Source organism: Homalodisca vitripennis, chromosome 7, assembly GCF_021130785.1.
Source record: "Homalodisca vitripennis isolate AUS2020 chromosome 7, UT_GWSS_2.1, whole genome shotgun sequence".
Lineage (NCBI taxonomy): Eukaryota > Metazoa > Arthropoda > Insecta > Hemiptera > Cicadellidae > Homalodisca > Homalodisca vitripennis.
Window position 1 is genome coordinate 100,246,323 of NC_060213.1, and position 14,841 is coordinate 100,261,163.

General features: G+C 32.4%; 1 protein-coding gene across 1 annotated transcript; it reads left to right on the forward strand.

Moving 5' to 3' along the window:
* The first annotated feature begins 1,449 nt into the window (after positions 1-1,449).
* Positions 1,450-10,284, forward strand: LOC124366576 (protease inhibitors-like). The gene is made up of 2 exons (XM_046823169.1): positions 1,450-1,623; positions 10,028-10,284. Exons 1-2 carry the CDS (start codon positions 1,554-1,556, stop codon positions 10,177-10,179), a joined length of 222 nt encoding a protein of 73 aa, XP_046679125.1. The 5' UTR covers positions 1,450-1,553; the 3' UTR covers positions 10,180-10,284.
* Positions 10,285-14,841: the final 4,557 nt, after the last annotated feature.

Genomic DNA, 14,841 nt, shown 5'->3' on the forward strand with positions numbered 1-14,841 from the left:
TTTTGGTTTTGTTTTTACGAGACTTTGTCTAAGAGTGTTGTGTGTTTTAAACGCGGTTCTAATGTTGTACTTTCTACCTACTCTTCTAATTTTCTCCGATAATCCCGACACATAAGGGATTGACATAAACGCAAATTTATCACAATTCTGTTTTTCTGACTCAGGAATGATTCTTCTGGTTCGTTTGCACTTATTAATTACTAATTGAGGGTATCCATCCTGTTTCCTTCACAATCCTTCCATCGTCAAAAATAACCTTCAAACAAAGAAATGATAAAAAAACTTGTGTTCCTTGACTCACCAGATTATCTGATACCATTAAGGCTGTTAAGAGCTTCTAAATCTCCACCCACGTTATCCATCACGCAAAATTGTGTCTGCCCTTGAACTTTGAGATTTTTTGGTGAGGAGTATACTCTATTATCACCTTCATTATCATGCTTACAAGTAGGTGAAAATGCAGGAGCTTTCTAAACCCTCGGAGTAATTATGTGAGCGTCTTTCAAAAATTATCCTAAGGAAGCTAAATTTCCTTTGGGTGGAGGGGTTAAAAAAACAGGACGTTCGCTATTGGGCTGTTACCAATCTTATGAAATTTGACCTAATGCACTCTCTTAAAATCATAGGTGCTAATACATTTTATCCGCTGTCTTGGTTTGTGCTTGATTTTGAAGAAACTGAAGTCACAGTAGAATAGAATTCAGAAATGTATGTGATAGTGTTAACCACGACCAGATAAATTGGACTTAGGGAACATTTGGTTCCACAGTACTGAGCAACGACTCACACTTTAAGATTCCGATCTATGAAGTATGTGGCAAAACCATGAGCCTCGTCAATAATTTGAAATGACCAACTCGCTTTTTCAATTTAACATCTACGTATTTTGGTTTTTATTCCATGTTATACTTATTCTGACCGTTCCTTTTTGCTCCTGGCCTGCGTAAATCTCGACAAACAGAATAAGGAAGAGAGTCGTTAACAGTAAAAAATCGATGGTCTCCGTCAGGATTTAAACCTGAGCTATCTCTAATTCAGACCCACAGTCTGACCTCAGACCGCTCGGCCATCTGTCCTCTCTGAACCTATGTATGTCCCCTGAAATAATGCAAACGGGTGTTAAATATGTCAGAAAATCTCTCCATCCCCTATTTTGTTTCCATAACTACAAATAAATGAGATCATTTGGAGGCGAAGGAGAAAAATGCAGTAGCTGCACTGGAATTATATAAACAAAATTCTGGGTCACAATTATTTATTGCAGTAGGGAAACCCCTAAGATGCTTAACTTCCATGGCCTTACTTGGAGGATTCAGTATTAAAATTTTTTGGTTGTAGTATGATGAAATGTCCCGATATTGGTGGTAAGTTGCGAAGCCTATTTACATCTATTTTATATACCGGTTGATTAACTCCCCTCCACTGTAGAATCAATGAAGGTCTGTCCAACCAGTAAGGAAGACGCTGTCACCTACTGACTCACGTTCTCACTATCATGTCAAGGCTGCTGCAGTAACGCCGACAAACTCTGCCCCCCCCGGCCTGACTCCGACATGGACCCTAGGCTATGGTTGCTTTGCTTGGCCATCATGGTAGCTCGAGCTGTTCCAGTCGGTCGCAACGGTAAGTACCTTATGTCGCCACTGAGAGTGTATTAAGTTATACTTGTTTTCTATACGTTATACAGCAAGTAATGTTTGATAAAATAAATTAACCTGAAAAGATTTAACTTTTAATTTGCACATGTTTCAGGAATAATCCCCTGACCCGAATGGTGGTCATTCAAAAAGTTCTGTATAGTGCTAAAAAATTCATAAGAACTGTTTACAATAAATTTCAACTATATATTTAATAACTATATACATTGATGAAAAAGGTCCATGAAAATATGGACTTCATAATAGTCCATGGATAAATCTTTACATATCTAACTTTCCAAAGACCTAGCAAATTCATAAAGTAATAATTGTAAGAACACTGACGATGTATTAAAAACTATTGGGTTTAGTTACACCTTTTAATTATCCTTTACAATTTTCATAAATTAGCACTAAATTTTATTTTTTAACTTTTCATGTTGCTTAAAAGATGTATATGATAATCTCTTCCATACGTAGGTTATCTTGTGTTTTCACTGCCTTTGTATATGGTACACGTTTAAATCTATTACAAATAGATATTTCCGAATGAGAGTGTTATATTACAGAAGTGTATTTCTTAATATGATAGTCTTTCCCCATATGGGTTATATTGATGATTCCAGTGATAACATTTCATTTGAGTGTTGAACCTCATACGTTAAGTAAAGTTTCCGAAAAGTATACTGTTCGTACTGTTAAAAAATATATAATAATAATAATATTTCGTATAATAATTATACTTATTATTTATTGTGTAAACAATTTAAAAAAATTATTTAAAACGTCATTACTAGAATTATTTTTTTAATTATTGTATCCTTGTGTAATTATTGGGAGACTTAATTGTATTAACTGTTTGTAATTTAATTTATATATATATATATATATATATACATATATATATACATGTATATATATAGATGGAAACATGTATAGGCAAATATATATTATATATGCGTTTGTAACCTAATGATATATTTCCAAGTTTTGTATGTGTGTTATCCCTAACAAAACAGCAACATAATGATAGACAACACTGCTATTTAAATATGTAAAATATTTTGAAAAATGGTTTTGTATTTGGAAAAATGTAATAACGAATCATATTTTTGCAACTAGATAACTAGGTTTGTGAAATTTTACACATAACTTGATATTCAAGTTACCTAAATTTCATTTCTAATTTTTGTGTAGTAGTTTGTTCATATATTGCAATGGCAATCTAAGTTCAATTAGTGTGTTTGATGATCGATTATTTCTTAGAAAAAATTCCTCTATGGATTTCAAGAAAAGCCAAGTGAGTGCTTAAACAATACAAATCGGTTCGTGGCTCCTTAACTAGAAGTTCTATCACAATATCAACAATATCAAGGACACTGTCAAGGGTTTTCAAGCTGAGTTACAACGCCTGAAATATAAATTTAAGAAATACTAATTTTGTTGCCAATGCTGTTGTGGTATTTTATATTTTTTATGAGCTGCAATACTTTGTTTACTGAGCAGTCCTTCTAAATGATGTGAATTAACTCTTAAACTGTAGGATTAAGCAATGAACAGTGCATTAGTTTGAATCTCTAGTTTTCCATCTAAGTACATGTTAATATTGAAGACAAAGAAATGTTTATGGAAGAATTCTCCATCAAATAAAAATAGTTGAAGGGTGTAAATAATTTTTATTCTCTCTCTCTCTCTCTCTCTCTCTCTCTCTCTCTCTCTCTCTCTCTCTCTCTCTCTCTCTCTCTCTCTCTCTCTCTCTCTCTCTCTCTCTTCTCTCTCTCTCTCTCTCTCGCTCTCTCTCTCTTTCCTTCCCCCTCTGTCACACCCTCCCTCTTTCCCTCTTTCATTTTCTATTCGTTATAATCTCAGGGTTCTAAAGTGCATGAAGATGTTATTTTGAACCAAACTATAATGTACAGATTGTGTATTGGACTTTATATCCTTTTCCTATATTTACCTAAACTTATATTTATTATGTGTTATAGATTTCAGAAAAGCTTACGTGGTTACAAAGAGGAATTTGGTACTGGATGTTTTAATAAGTTCTTTTTTATAAGATATAGAACATTAAACCATTGTTTTTTATTTATACCACTGTAAAATTAATTTTAGTTATTCCTAAATGTTCCAGCACTGTTATTTTTATTGACGGCTTATTTTATTGAGTTCATTGCTTCTAGGAGCTTCGGTAACGCTACCTCAATCATTTCTAATGCTCTTCCATTATCTTTTATCTGAAAGTTTTCAAATACCATAATATCTCTTACGTTATCCATTTGATAATCATTATTTTTCTATGTTAATGAATCGTTTCATCTTCATTGCGAAATAACGCATGTACTCTAGTTGATATTCATTACTTCATGATGAGAACAGCGTGAAGTTGCCACTGTTTGTTGTTACAACTGTAAATAAGGCTGACCTTTCTCAATATCACGCTAAGTGCCTAGGGTCAAGGCGTGGTGCTGCGGTGGGAGAGGGGGGGCTGACAGGGAAAACACTTCCTCATTGACATAAACTGTTCAAATTGGTCCGCTAAGTGACACATGCCACCTCCTAGCTTTTTGAAGAGTCCTCATTTAAATTCTTCACACAGACAAAGCACGCTCCATCACTGCTTGTAAATCTCTGAATGTAAATTACATTGGGTTTTAAATTTGTAGGTCGTTTAAATATTTTCTAGGTGCTTTAGCGGTTAAACTACAAATTTTTAGTGCAATGCTCTTATTTCAAATGCGTTTTCTGACATTAGTAACTGTAAAATAAAAATTTTAATTATAGGTTTTTACAATGTATTCTGTACTTATCTTCGGGTGTCTAGGACTGTAAAAGGATAAGCTCCTGTATATGGAATGAATTAGAAATGTATATACCTGAAGGAGAGAACAGATAAGGTTCTCGTACTTTCCGTTCCATAGGATCTGGAAACGCTAGATTTAACAAGGATTACATATGCTTTTGGAATGAATGAAAAAACTACTCAAAGCTAACCTAAGATAACCGATGGAGTTTAATAGAAATCTGCTTCTTAAGAACCATTCCATTCACTAGCTCCTGGGCCCCCAATGAAGCTTCAACATAAGTCCTAACTTGCATGATGAAATACCACCAATGGTCACAATTGTAAAATATGTAGTTGTACAATTACTTAATAACTGTTTACAACTATTGGTCTTGTATCTACGCTATAAAATCGTTTCATTCTAAATTTTGTAATGGCAACAACTGTAAAATATTTAATTGTACAATTAATTAATTAATTAGTATTACCACTAGTGGACGTGTTTCTACGCTTTAAAATATCGAGTTTTCATTTTATTATAAATTTTGGAATTCCCAATAAAACATAAAACAATTTTAAATTGTAAATGTGTACTCCACTTCTAAAGTACACCTTGTATATTAGGTCTATATTTTTCATGTGCATATCTTTTGTGATATTTAACTTCGAAAGTTAAAATCTGCTTAAAAGCAGCTGTGCCCTTGGTTTTGATTCACTAAGACATTTAATTTGAGCTAATACCCTAATAGGTCATTCTATTAGAAAACTTTGAGTTTTCCTCATCAGGTAGCTCCTGCTATGGTCTAGAAATAGTTTAGAAACCGATCAAGTGATGTTATAATACCAAATATGTCCATTTAAGCCATTTAAAATTTAACTAGGCAACGGAAATTGTAGTCTCCCTGGTTTATAAAAAGCAAGCACATTCGCTATGTCGGAAACTGGTTTTGTAAAATAAATTTGAAAAATTAAAAACCTTTACAGTTTTTAAATTGAACTCATATAAAACATATGCGAACCGAAATTCTTAAATTATTATAGGATCAAAAGTACACTTGTACCATATTGCTCTTAAGGAATATTTATTTTAAGATCTAGCTATGAGTCAGTGATGCTACACGTAGAGTTTAAGATCACACAAAACATGAAATAAGAATTCTGTCTCAGAGGAAGAGCCGCAGGAAAGAGAGAATAAGTAATAACGTTTGTCGTTTCCTCCAGCGATCAAATAATATGTGAGTAGGGATATGCCATCTGGAGTTTCCGCATCATTATTCCACGTGCCTGTGGCCCACGGAAGGATTTAATAATCCTTTCTGTTCAAGTGTATTATTATGATTCTAATTTCATCCACTTAGTAGAATTGTTATGAAACTCAGTTCTGAGCTACTGTAACTCTGCTAAGTAACACAACAAATACAGGTAAAACCCTTTTCATCTCGTAAAAACAAATAACATTATTATTTTTTATTCGTTTAAAGTTTAATATATTTTTTTGTTTTATACATTTGCTTGTTGAATCCTGTATAAAATATGGTTTAAATTGTGTTTAACTGAATCTCGGAGAGGAGGCGAGGAACAGAGGTCTAACAAATACGTGAAATCAGATGGCCTGTGTACACTTAAATCAATGCATTTTTTAAATATATTAATATTATTGGAGTTATTACATAGTTTGTTATCTATGGTTTTCGTGTTTGTATCATTTTTACCCATAATTATGATGTAATATACATTGAAATTCTTATCTTAAACTGACATTTTAATCATAAAATCAACAGATTTCGTCTTGTGACCAACTTAGGATACTAAGTCTTTCATTCTGACTAAGAGGTTGGAACCTATGTCCCAACTTAGGATACTCAATTTAATTACATGTAATCTGCTACTAAATTCATTTCAAGATATTTATGTGATATAGTATTTATATATTTACATAAACAATCTAATTGGCTGTAATTGACTAAATGTTTTAGTATGAAACAAATTATAACAGATAAAATATTAAGTCAATATAAAGTTTCAAGATCCTTCCAGCATCCTTTCCTACTCTCCAGTAACCTGATATTAAATGTTTATATCAGTTGATTTTATCCTGACCTTACAACTTGTTAATGTAGGTAATGCAAATATATCAGCTTTTAAATCAGGATTTATATTTTCATTTTAGTTTTTACAAATAAAAATGTAAAATTTGGTTTCACACTATCTTTAGCTGCACAAGTTGTAGGGGAGATCAAACATTCACGTGGACGTGGTGGGCTGATATCCGGGGGGATCTTTTCAGTTAGTTCTGAGGTCCGATACTAGGGCTGCGCCACGTATCTTTGATTGTGGCCACTCAAATATTACAGCCTGAGTTCGTAGAGCTCTCCACAGATGGCAGGCCAAGCGCTCACTCTATGCGCGCTTCAGTTCATAGCATTAGTTAAGTTATATCTTGTGTCGCTAATACAGTAAATATAATTGGCCTACTGGTAAATAAGGGGTAAATTACAGCATTTTTAAAGTTTTTGTTAATTATACATTATAAATACGCATTTGGAGTATGATAATAACTATCCTACCTATCAAGTGCAGATATTCCTGGGTTATACCTTGAAAAGACTTAGTTTCTTGACGTTTCCTTGTCATTATATACTTGATGTTATCATTTCATATAAATCAAATTTTGATTTGGTACATAGACCAGGGAAAACTGATGAGCAAAGTAACGGAGACTAGCTTCTAAAGCTCTAGTTTAACAAGTTAGGGTCAAGCTGGTCAGAAGTCTTCCTGAAGGCAAGAAGCAAATATAGTTTTAATTAGTTTAAAGCTGAATTAAAGCGTTTGTAGGTCAAGCTAGTTATATTCAGCGGGAGAGTACATAGAAAGAGACGGGGTTAGCTTTATGGTAATTAGAAGATCTGAGACTGATGGAAGTGCAGGTGATGAAAGAGTGATGTAACATATATGTGTGATAAATAAAGTGAATGTGAAAATCTGGTATAAATGGCAATTTATATGGAATGTAAGCTAACCTAATTGATATGCACTGTCAACAGCAATAATGATGGCATGAATTGAAAAGTAATTAAACTTCAAAAGAATTACGTCATATTAAAATGAACACCATAGATACGATGAAAGCCTTTATCAAAAATCGACAATTAATACAAATATCTTTTGGACAAGATACACGGTTCGTTTAGAAATATTATAAAACCAAACATTTGTTATACTCTAATATTATACTGGAAGCTAATATAATACATCTAAGACATATTCTTACTGTTGTGTGTGATTAACTAAAAAATAAACTGAAGATTAAAATGAGAGATGTATTTTATGTCGTGTACTTAATTAATTCCTGTCAGAGGTCAAACCGGAAAGTTTCTGTCAGGTCTTCGACATCTAGGTGACTTCTTCACTCGATGGAAATGTATGTAACTCAATTTTACGCTTTTACTTAAACTTGGTTCACATTCCTATTTAAGTGGGTGTTACTATACCATCACAGGTTCTAAAATAACTTTCAAACCCACCCAAATACAATGCTAACAATATATTTAAATATCACATTTTATAATTTTCATATGCTACATTATTCAAAGCTAGTAAACTTTTCTTCATCAGTGCATCCCATAGAACGGTTAAAGTGAGACTTTATTTACCTCAATTTGGTCCGAGTTTATATCATGTTCAATATGAAATAATTTTATTTATCAATTTCCATAAAGCTTAAAACCAAACGAATAAAATTAATTTATTATTAGTTCCAAAAAGTTAATTTTATACAGTAATACGTTTTTGCCACTTGGAACGATCTAATAGCTTTATAATGAGAAATTGTGGCTAATGTGGTGTAGCCCCGTTTTGTATATTGTTATTTGCCAAACGAAATGCTTGGAAATTAAATATTTCGTGTTTCTAAATATGTTCTACAAATAAGTGATGACTAAGTCCTTTCGGTCGTCTAAAAACTGTGCAATTTTTTAGAATCTTCTTTCGGTTTCTCCGCCAATTCAGAATTTAATTTTCAAAAATATGTTTCTGTTCCAGAATTATTTACAGACACACGTATCCAGTTCTTGTGAATTTTTATTTGCGATATATTTAATCTATTTGTTGATCAATACATTAATTTAAATTAACAATTAAACTATCCTAGAGATTAACGGATTACAATTTGGATCTAAATGGACTTGGATGTATGGTATCAACAGATCAATATCGAACAAATGAGGACCTTAGTATCGGAGGGTGTATTTTGAGGACCTATAAAACAAGAGAGATATATTATATTCAAAATTATGTCTATATGGCTTTCAAATAATATTTTATAAATATTCCTTGGAAGAAATATCAACTCATGAAGATATGGAACATGACTGGATTTAAGACTAATTTGCATTCCCCTATTTGTATAATATTGCTGTAATCCTATAGTGTCGGTAATGGAATAGTTTACGTAATTTTAAAAGAACACTTAATGAAGCAAAAGATGCCCAGGAGGAGGGGTTCTCTATTTTAATGAGAATCAGCCCCAGGAACGTCACTTTATACGTTCAATATCCATAAAAATTGTTCATCTAGAATGGTTCGTAATTGTAATTATGTTATGAAACAAGGCTGCATCCGGTGAAATTCACTAACTGCGATTCTAACCTTTATAATTAGGGAACAGGATAATCATAATAGTTCATTTCTTAATTGAAAATAAATATATTTTGACCCCGCAGCTCATTTCTCAGCTTAAAGAAATGAGAGGATTCCACTGTCAGAGGAGTTTCTGAAGCTGTAGCTTATAATAAATAACAATAGAATTAGATATGTTAGATTACCAATATTATAAGGCTTCACAGGTGTTACTTAGCTTGTGTTCAAAGTCTGTTAGGTAAAGGGGGGGATTAAATATCTTTCTGAGGCTTTCAGAGACCCAAGTGACGGAGGGTTTTCCAATACAGATGATTTTAAAGTTTCAACTCAGAGCTTATTATACGTAAGTTAGTTTAAGAAATGTCTCTTTATACAGCGTATTCTTGCCTTGTACACAAAAGTGATGTTCGATTCGTTTCTTAGAATATAACGTTCCCATTATCAGAATTTATCCAAAAAGGACATTTATCCAGGACATCCAAAAATGAATAATTGATTTCTCAAGTAATTAAAATTCAATTGTGTTTTAATGTAATCGCTTAGCGAAGAGAGAGAAACAATAGGACTGCCTTTGGAAAGGCTAGTACACTCTGGAATACTAAGAAAGGTATTGAAAAAACAACTAAAAACTTGTGAATATTGAATTTAGCTTCCTTTCACCTTTAACGTCTGAAATCCGATACTGTTTGTTCAGCAGTTCTGTTCATCTGGAGAGGTCCAAAAACAATAAGTTTAAAACAACTTACTTATATAATTTTCATATTATATACACCTAGATGTCCAGTAACCATCTAGAATAATCTATACGAAGAGTTCTTTTCTTTGTCTCATCAGGTGCACAATTTGACTATTTATCTGTGTGTACTAAAGACTATTTTTCCTGCAGCCATTTGTAATGGGTTTCTGTTTATTAACTAAATTTGTTACCAAGATAATTTGAGTTTTTTATCCTTATTTATCCATGTTTCAGTGCCCTGCGAGCCGGGGGAGCTGGTGTTTGTCGACTGTAACCTCTGTACCTGCAACCCCCAGGGCTTTCCCAACGCAGTCTGCGCGCGGATGTGGTGTCAGCCACCCCCCAAGAACAAACCTGTAGATAATGATGTGGCCTCTGCCAGCTGACCAACTGTAGCTTACTACGATGTACAAGCTTCTGGAAGTAATTGAACTTGTGTTTACTGTATTTACTATCGTTTAAGTACGGAATAAAGTTTTGTTATATTGTGAGATGTTATTAATATATCCCCAAAGTCCATTATACAATAACTCTACGTTGCCTAGTTAGATACCGAGAAATTATTTTTGAAGTTTCGTATTGATTGGTTTGTTTTAAGAAAGCGTAGAAATCATTTGTTATTGATTATTTTTGTGTTAGGGCATACAAACTAAATGCAGTTTATTAATCAATTTTATCAATATAACTGAAATATTGATGCCAATAACAGGTAATACTGTTTGTTTCGGCCAAGAATAACACAACTTTAAGTCAATAAATGGGAATAGTCTTAGGTAAACAATTAACATTTTATAATAACAAAATAAAATAATTTATAGGTTAAATAATCCTCACTACGTTTCTTTATGGACAAACTGTAGAAAATATCCTCCCATTTCTGCACTGCTGGATAGTTCTGAAATTACATGTCTTAGCCGAGACTGTAGTATTTAGGGTCTCCTTTGATTATGCTTTTAAAATGAAAATTAAAAGATTTTTAAACAAGAATTTTTAACGAAAAGTATTTAAGGAATATTAATTAATTCAATGACCCATAAATGAGGGTAAATAAAACAAATATTTAATTTATTAAATTGTAATTTTATTTTATTATTTTACTTACTTAACATGTCATTCATTGTACCTATTTTTTTAATTATATTGTACACGTAGTTTTATTAACTTGCTAAACGCATAACACTTCACTATAAAAAAAATTAAAATTGATTATTTTGTAACTTATAGAGAAGATGTCCTTAACACACTTTTAGGGAAGTTGTCAGTTAACAAACGACATGAATAACAAATAAAATATCTAAATATAATGTAAATCACGTGATTATAGCAGCTAAAAATAAAACAGCTGATTTTTGTGGCTAAAAACCAGTGCTGTCACAGAATGGCAGTGGATATTGTTTAGAACTAGGTTTTTTTTAAACGCACATCACCCTTACTTGTCAACGGATTTTCTTAAACTTGGAATCGTTGGTATCTTAAATTCGTATAACTAGAATATAATAAGCGAGACTTTATTATCAAATGTCATTTTTAAGATATTTAGGAAATCACCATTTAAAAAATAAAGCTTCTAAGAAATTTAATTGTTTCTGTATTTAGGCAGTTAGGTTATAATGGAACATACCAAATTTCAATTTAATACAACAAGCCGTTATAAAAAATAGGTAAAAAACTAAATTGTGGCTACTGGGGTAATTACTGAGTTTTATAAAGCTTCGTTATGATATTTTGGATTGCCTTTGGTCCAGGAATAATACTTAACAATATTTGTAGAGTGTTCCTGACGAGAAAATTAAATGTTCTGTAAAAACGTACATTTACCTGTTAATTTTACCAAATATTAGGTGTGGGGTACTTAATCAGTACTGTCATGCAGATTTCAAAGGCAATGTTACTATCTAGTTTAGACTTCAGATTTATAGACTGTTTAAACGATAGACTTATTGGTTTATCTAAGAGACACAGGCTTCTCAGACATGTATTTTTATATATCTTTTATATCTGAGCAATCAAGCAAACTCAACTGTGGCACTAGAAATATTTTACACTGACATTACAATGGCCAACATTACCAAGTTTTTACCATATTTTCTTGAACAGAGCAGCAAGGCAACTCAGCCTTGGCGTCGGCAAGGCAACATATCGTTCGAACCTAAAACATTCATGTACGCTTAAAGCCTAAAAACAAGAGCCAGTAGCAATCTCGCTTAACATTTGAAACCGTTACCCATGAAATTTGGTATAATGTGAACCTAAAATATCCCTACTTCGATATTTAAACTGCATAGAGCACCATCATTAGTTACTAAAAGATAAGGATCATACGTGTAATCAATTTAGGTAATTTATAAAATTCGTTTGTTTACATTTTTAGACTAGAAAGCATAAAGTAAACTTAAAAGTACAACACTGTTTATTTCAACCTTTTCCTTGAACGCTGTGAACACTGAGATTATCCAAACAATAATTGGATGTTCTTGTAAACATTGATTTTAAGTTTGAATTTTTAGTAAATATTAAGTGTGCAGTGCTTCATCAGTAGCGTAATGTAAATATCAAAGACAAAGTAACTTTTGCGGCAGATTTAAAGGCTGTTATAGAACCAACCTAAGTTGGGTTTTTTTTACAAAAGTAAGCTTCTTACACCTGTACCTGTGTAAATTTTATTCGGGTTAACAAAGCAAATTTAACAACGGCGTCAGAAATATCATTCACTGAAACTAGAAGTGCTCATACACAAGCAAATTCTAGAATAAAAACCATTTTTAGTTTTGCCTAATATCTGAAATAATACATATCTAAAATATGCCTACTTCCGTTTCAAATTTGTTTATCACATCATATGTGTGTTAACTGAAAAGCTAAGGACATCGTCTTTAGAATTCCCCTTCACTGGTCTAAAATAGTTTAATTGTTACTGAAACCGTTGAAGCTAATCAATAAATGTTACAGATTACTGGAGAAACCTTCGAGTTATTTTACACTTACAAAAACTGTTTCACTCTCTGACTTTAAGGCCTCAAAAAACTGCTCTTAAGACATAAATCTAAAATGGATCAGGAAAATGGAATGATTTCCAATAACAATTATTTATATAAAGAGGGTTTAATATGTTATTTAAAACTAAGATAACCACCGCACTCCTGTTTTATGGCTAAAACTTACGGCGAAGCCTTGAGTAACTGATAGTTAAACAAAGTTAAACACAAACATATCATATATATATATATATATATATATATATATATATATTTTCAAATATTTATATTATGTTCTTGAATTTAAATATGTTGCAATATAGCACTCCAAAAATAAAGTCAGCATCTCTAATGTATCTCAGTGGATTTTGAAGCCTGAACTTTCTTTTATATTTCACGGTTTATTGGAAAATACTTTTTATTTTGTAGTATTTCGAAAAATATGCATATGCATTCTTGTGGTAGAAAATATAACAAATTCCATTGAGTGGCTAGACTTGTATTACGGAACAGAAATTGTTATTATAATTTATCACTATATTTTGAATATAGAGAAAAATATATTCGCTCCAGTTCACCTTCCTTTTTATTGTAGCGTCTGGTATTTGACGCAGTCTCAGATTCGACTCCTGAAATCTTGAGTTATGTTCATCTGAAGAGATCAAAGAAAGTTGGCGACGAAGAAGCCCGAAACGAATTTTTACATGGTGTCGACATCAGAGACACCCATAGGTAAAGTGGTAGTCTCATTGTCTCATCAGATTTAGAGAGTCAAGATTTTTCTCATTTTCATACAGTACGTTCACAATTTATGATGACTTACTTAAATTCACTTAACACAGAAATCTTATAACTAAAGGCATAATAAGCTGCAAGTCTGTTAAGGGGAGGGCGAATGTGCGACACGAATGGCCAGTCTCTGAATCCAACGAAGATCGTGACTTTAGCAACTGCATCTACCTATTATAGTAACTAGTGGGGTTTTCCCGGTTATGCGGATGGGTCTAGAATACTTGATACCAGACTACATAACTACGTTCTTTACAAATCTAAACGATGAATAATTTTTTTTATTTTATTATTCGTGTTACTATTTATTTTTCTACTCCTGCTTTGTAACACTTTTGTTTTACTGTAATACATTATTATATTCATTTACTTCAATTTAGGTTACACATTATTATACTATACATGCAAAAAGGTTTACACTGCAGCACGCTTAAAATTGTACCGGAATATAGTATACTACGATAAAACGATCATATCTCAACACCTCTAAAATATTATACGTGGCTGAGTTAACCACCCACTTCCGGTACAAGTGTGGTGGTATCCGTTAGACTAATTGACCTTTCTCAGCCACTGATCCGAGTAACTGTGAGGTGTTTCCGTCATCATTAACTTTGCGTATACAGTATAGTAGTTACTAAGTTGAGAACTTCTTGTAAATGTACTGTACAGTAAGTTTTAAAATTTCTTACATTTTTCTTTTCATAATTGAAGCTTGTCATGAAGTTAATCGTGTTAACCCTCAGCTTAAAGTTGATAGGTGTAGGGTTGTTTTATGTTGGTTCGTAGTCAAATTTAATGGTCCACATTTGTCACTGATTACTTATACTCACTTTGTGAAGCCAAGATTTATGGCAGTCCAGTTAAAGAGGAGTGTTATTATGAAATTTATTGGGGAACTTTGAGTTTGTACAAAGAAGGTATACAGGGTTATGGTACTTGTTTTTAAGGTTGTTTAACTTTAAACTCAGATAGCGATTAATAGCAGGAATAATGTCAGTACTTTTAATTAGATTGTCATAATAAACAAGATAGTACGCAATAAATGCTTTGCTGAGATTGCATGCCAACTATCTTATTTATAGCTCATTTCATTCTCTGATGTCCTATGGACATATAGGCAGACAGGTGATCGTAAAGAAATTTCTACAGCAGGTAAAGGAGCACCTGTGTATATATACTGAGCCATATACTTCAATGACGCTCACCAAAGTTACACGGTTGGACATGCACCACCATAGAAAAATTCTTGTGTATGTAGAAATGAAGTTTGACACAAAATTT

What these genes read in the sequence shown, in the direction of transcription:
- LOC124366576 (XM_046823169.1), top strand. Translation starts at nt 1,554, where the DNA reads ATGGACCCTAGGCTATGGTTGCTTTGCTTGGCCATCATGGTAGCTCGA. An exon ending in TGTTCCAGTCGGTCGCAACG is followed by an intron (nt 1,624 to 10,027) that starts GTAAGTACCTTA and finishes TCCATGTTTCAG; the next exon opens with TGCCCTGCGAGCCGGGGGAG.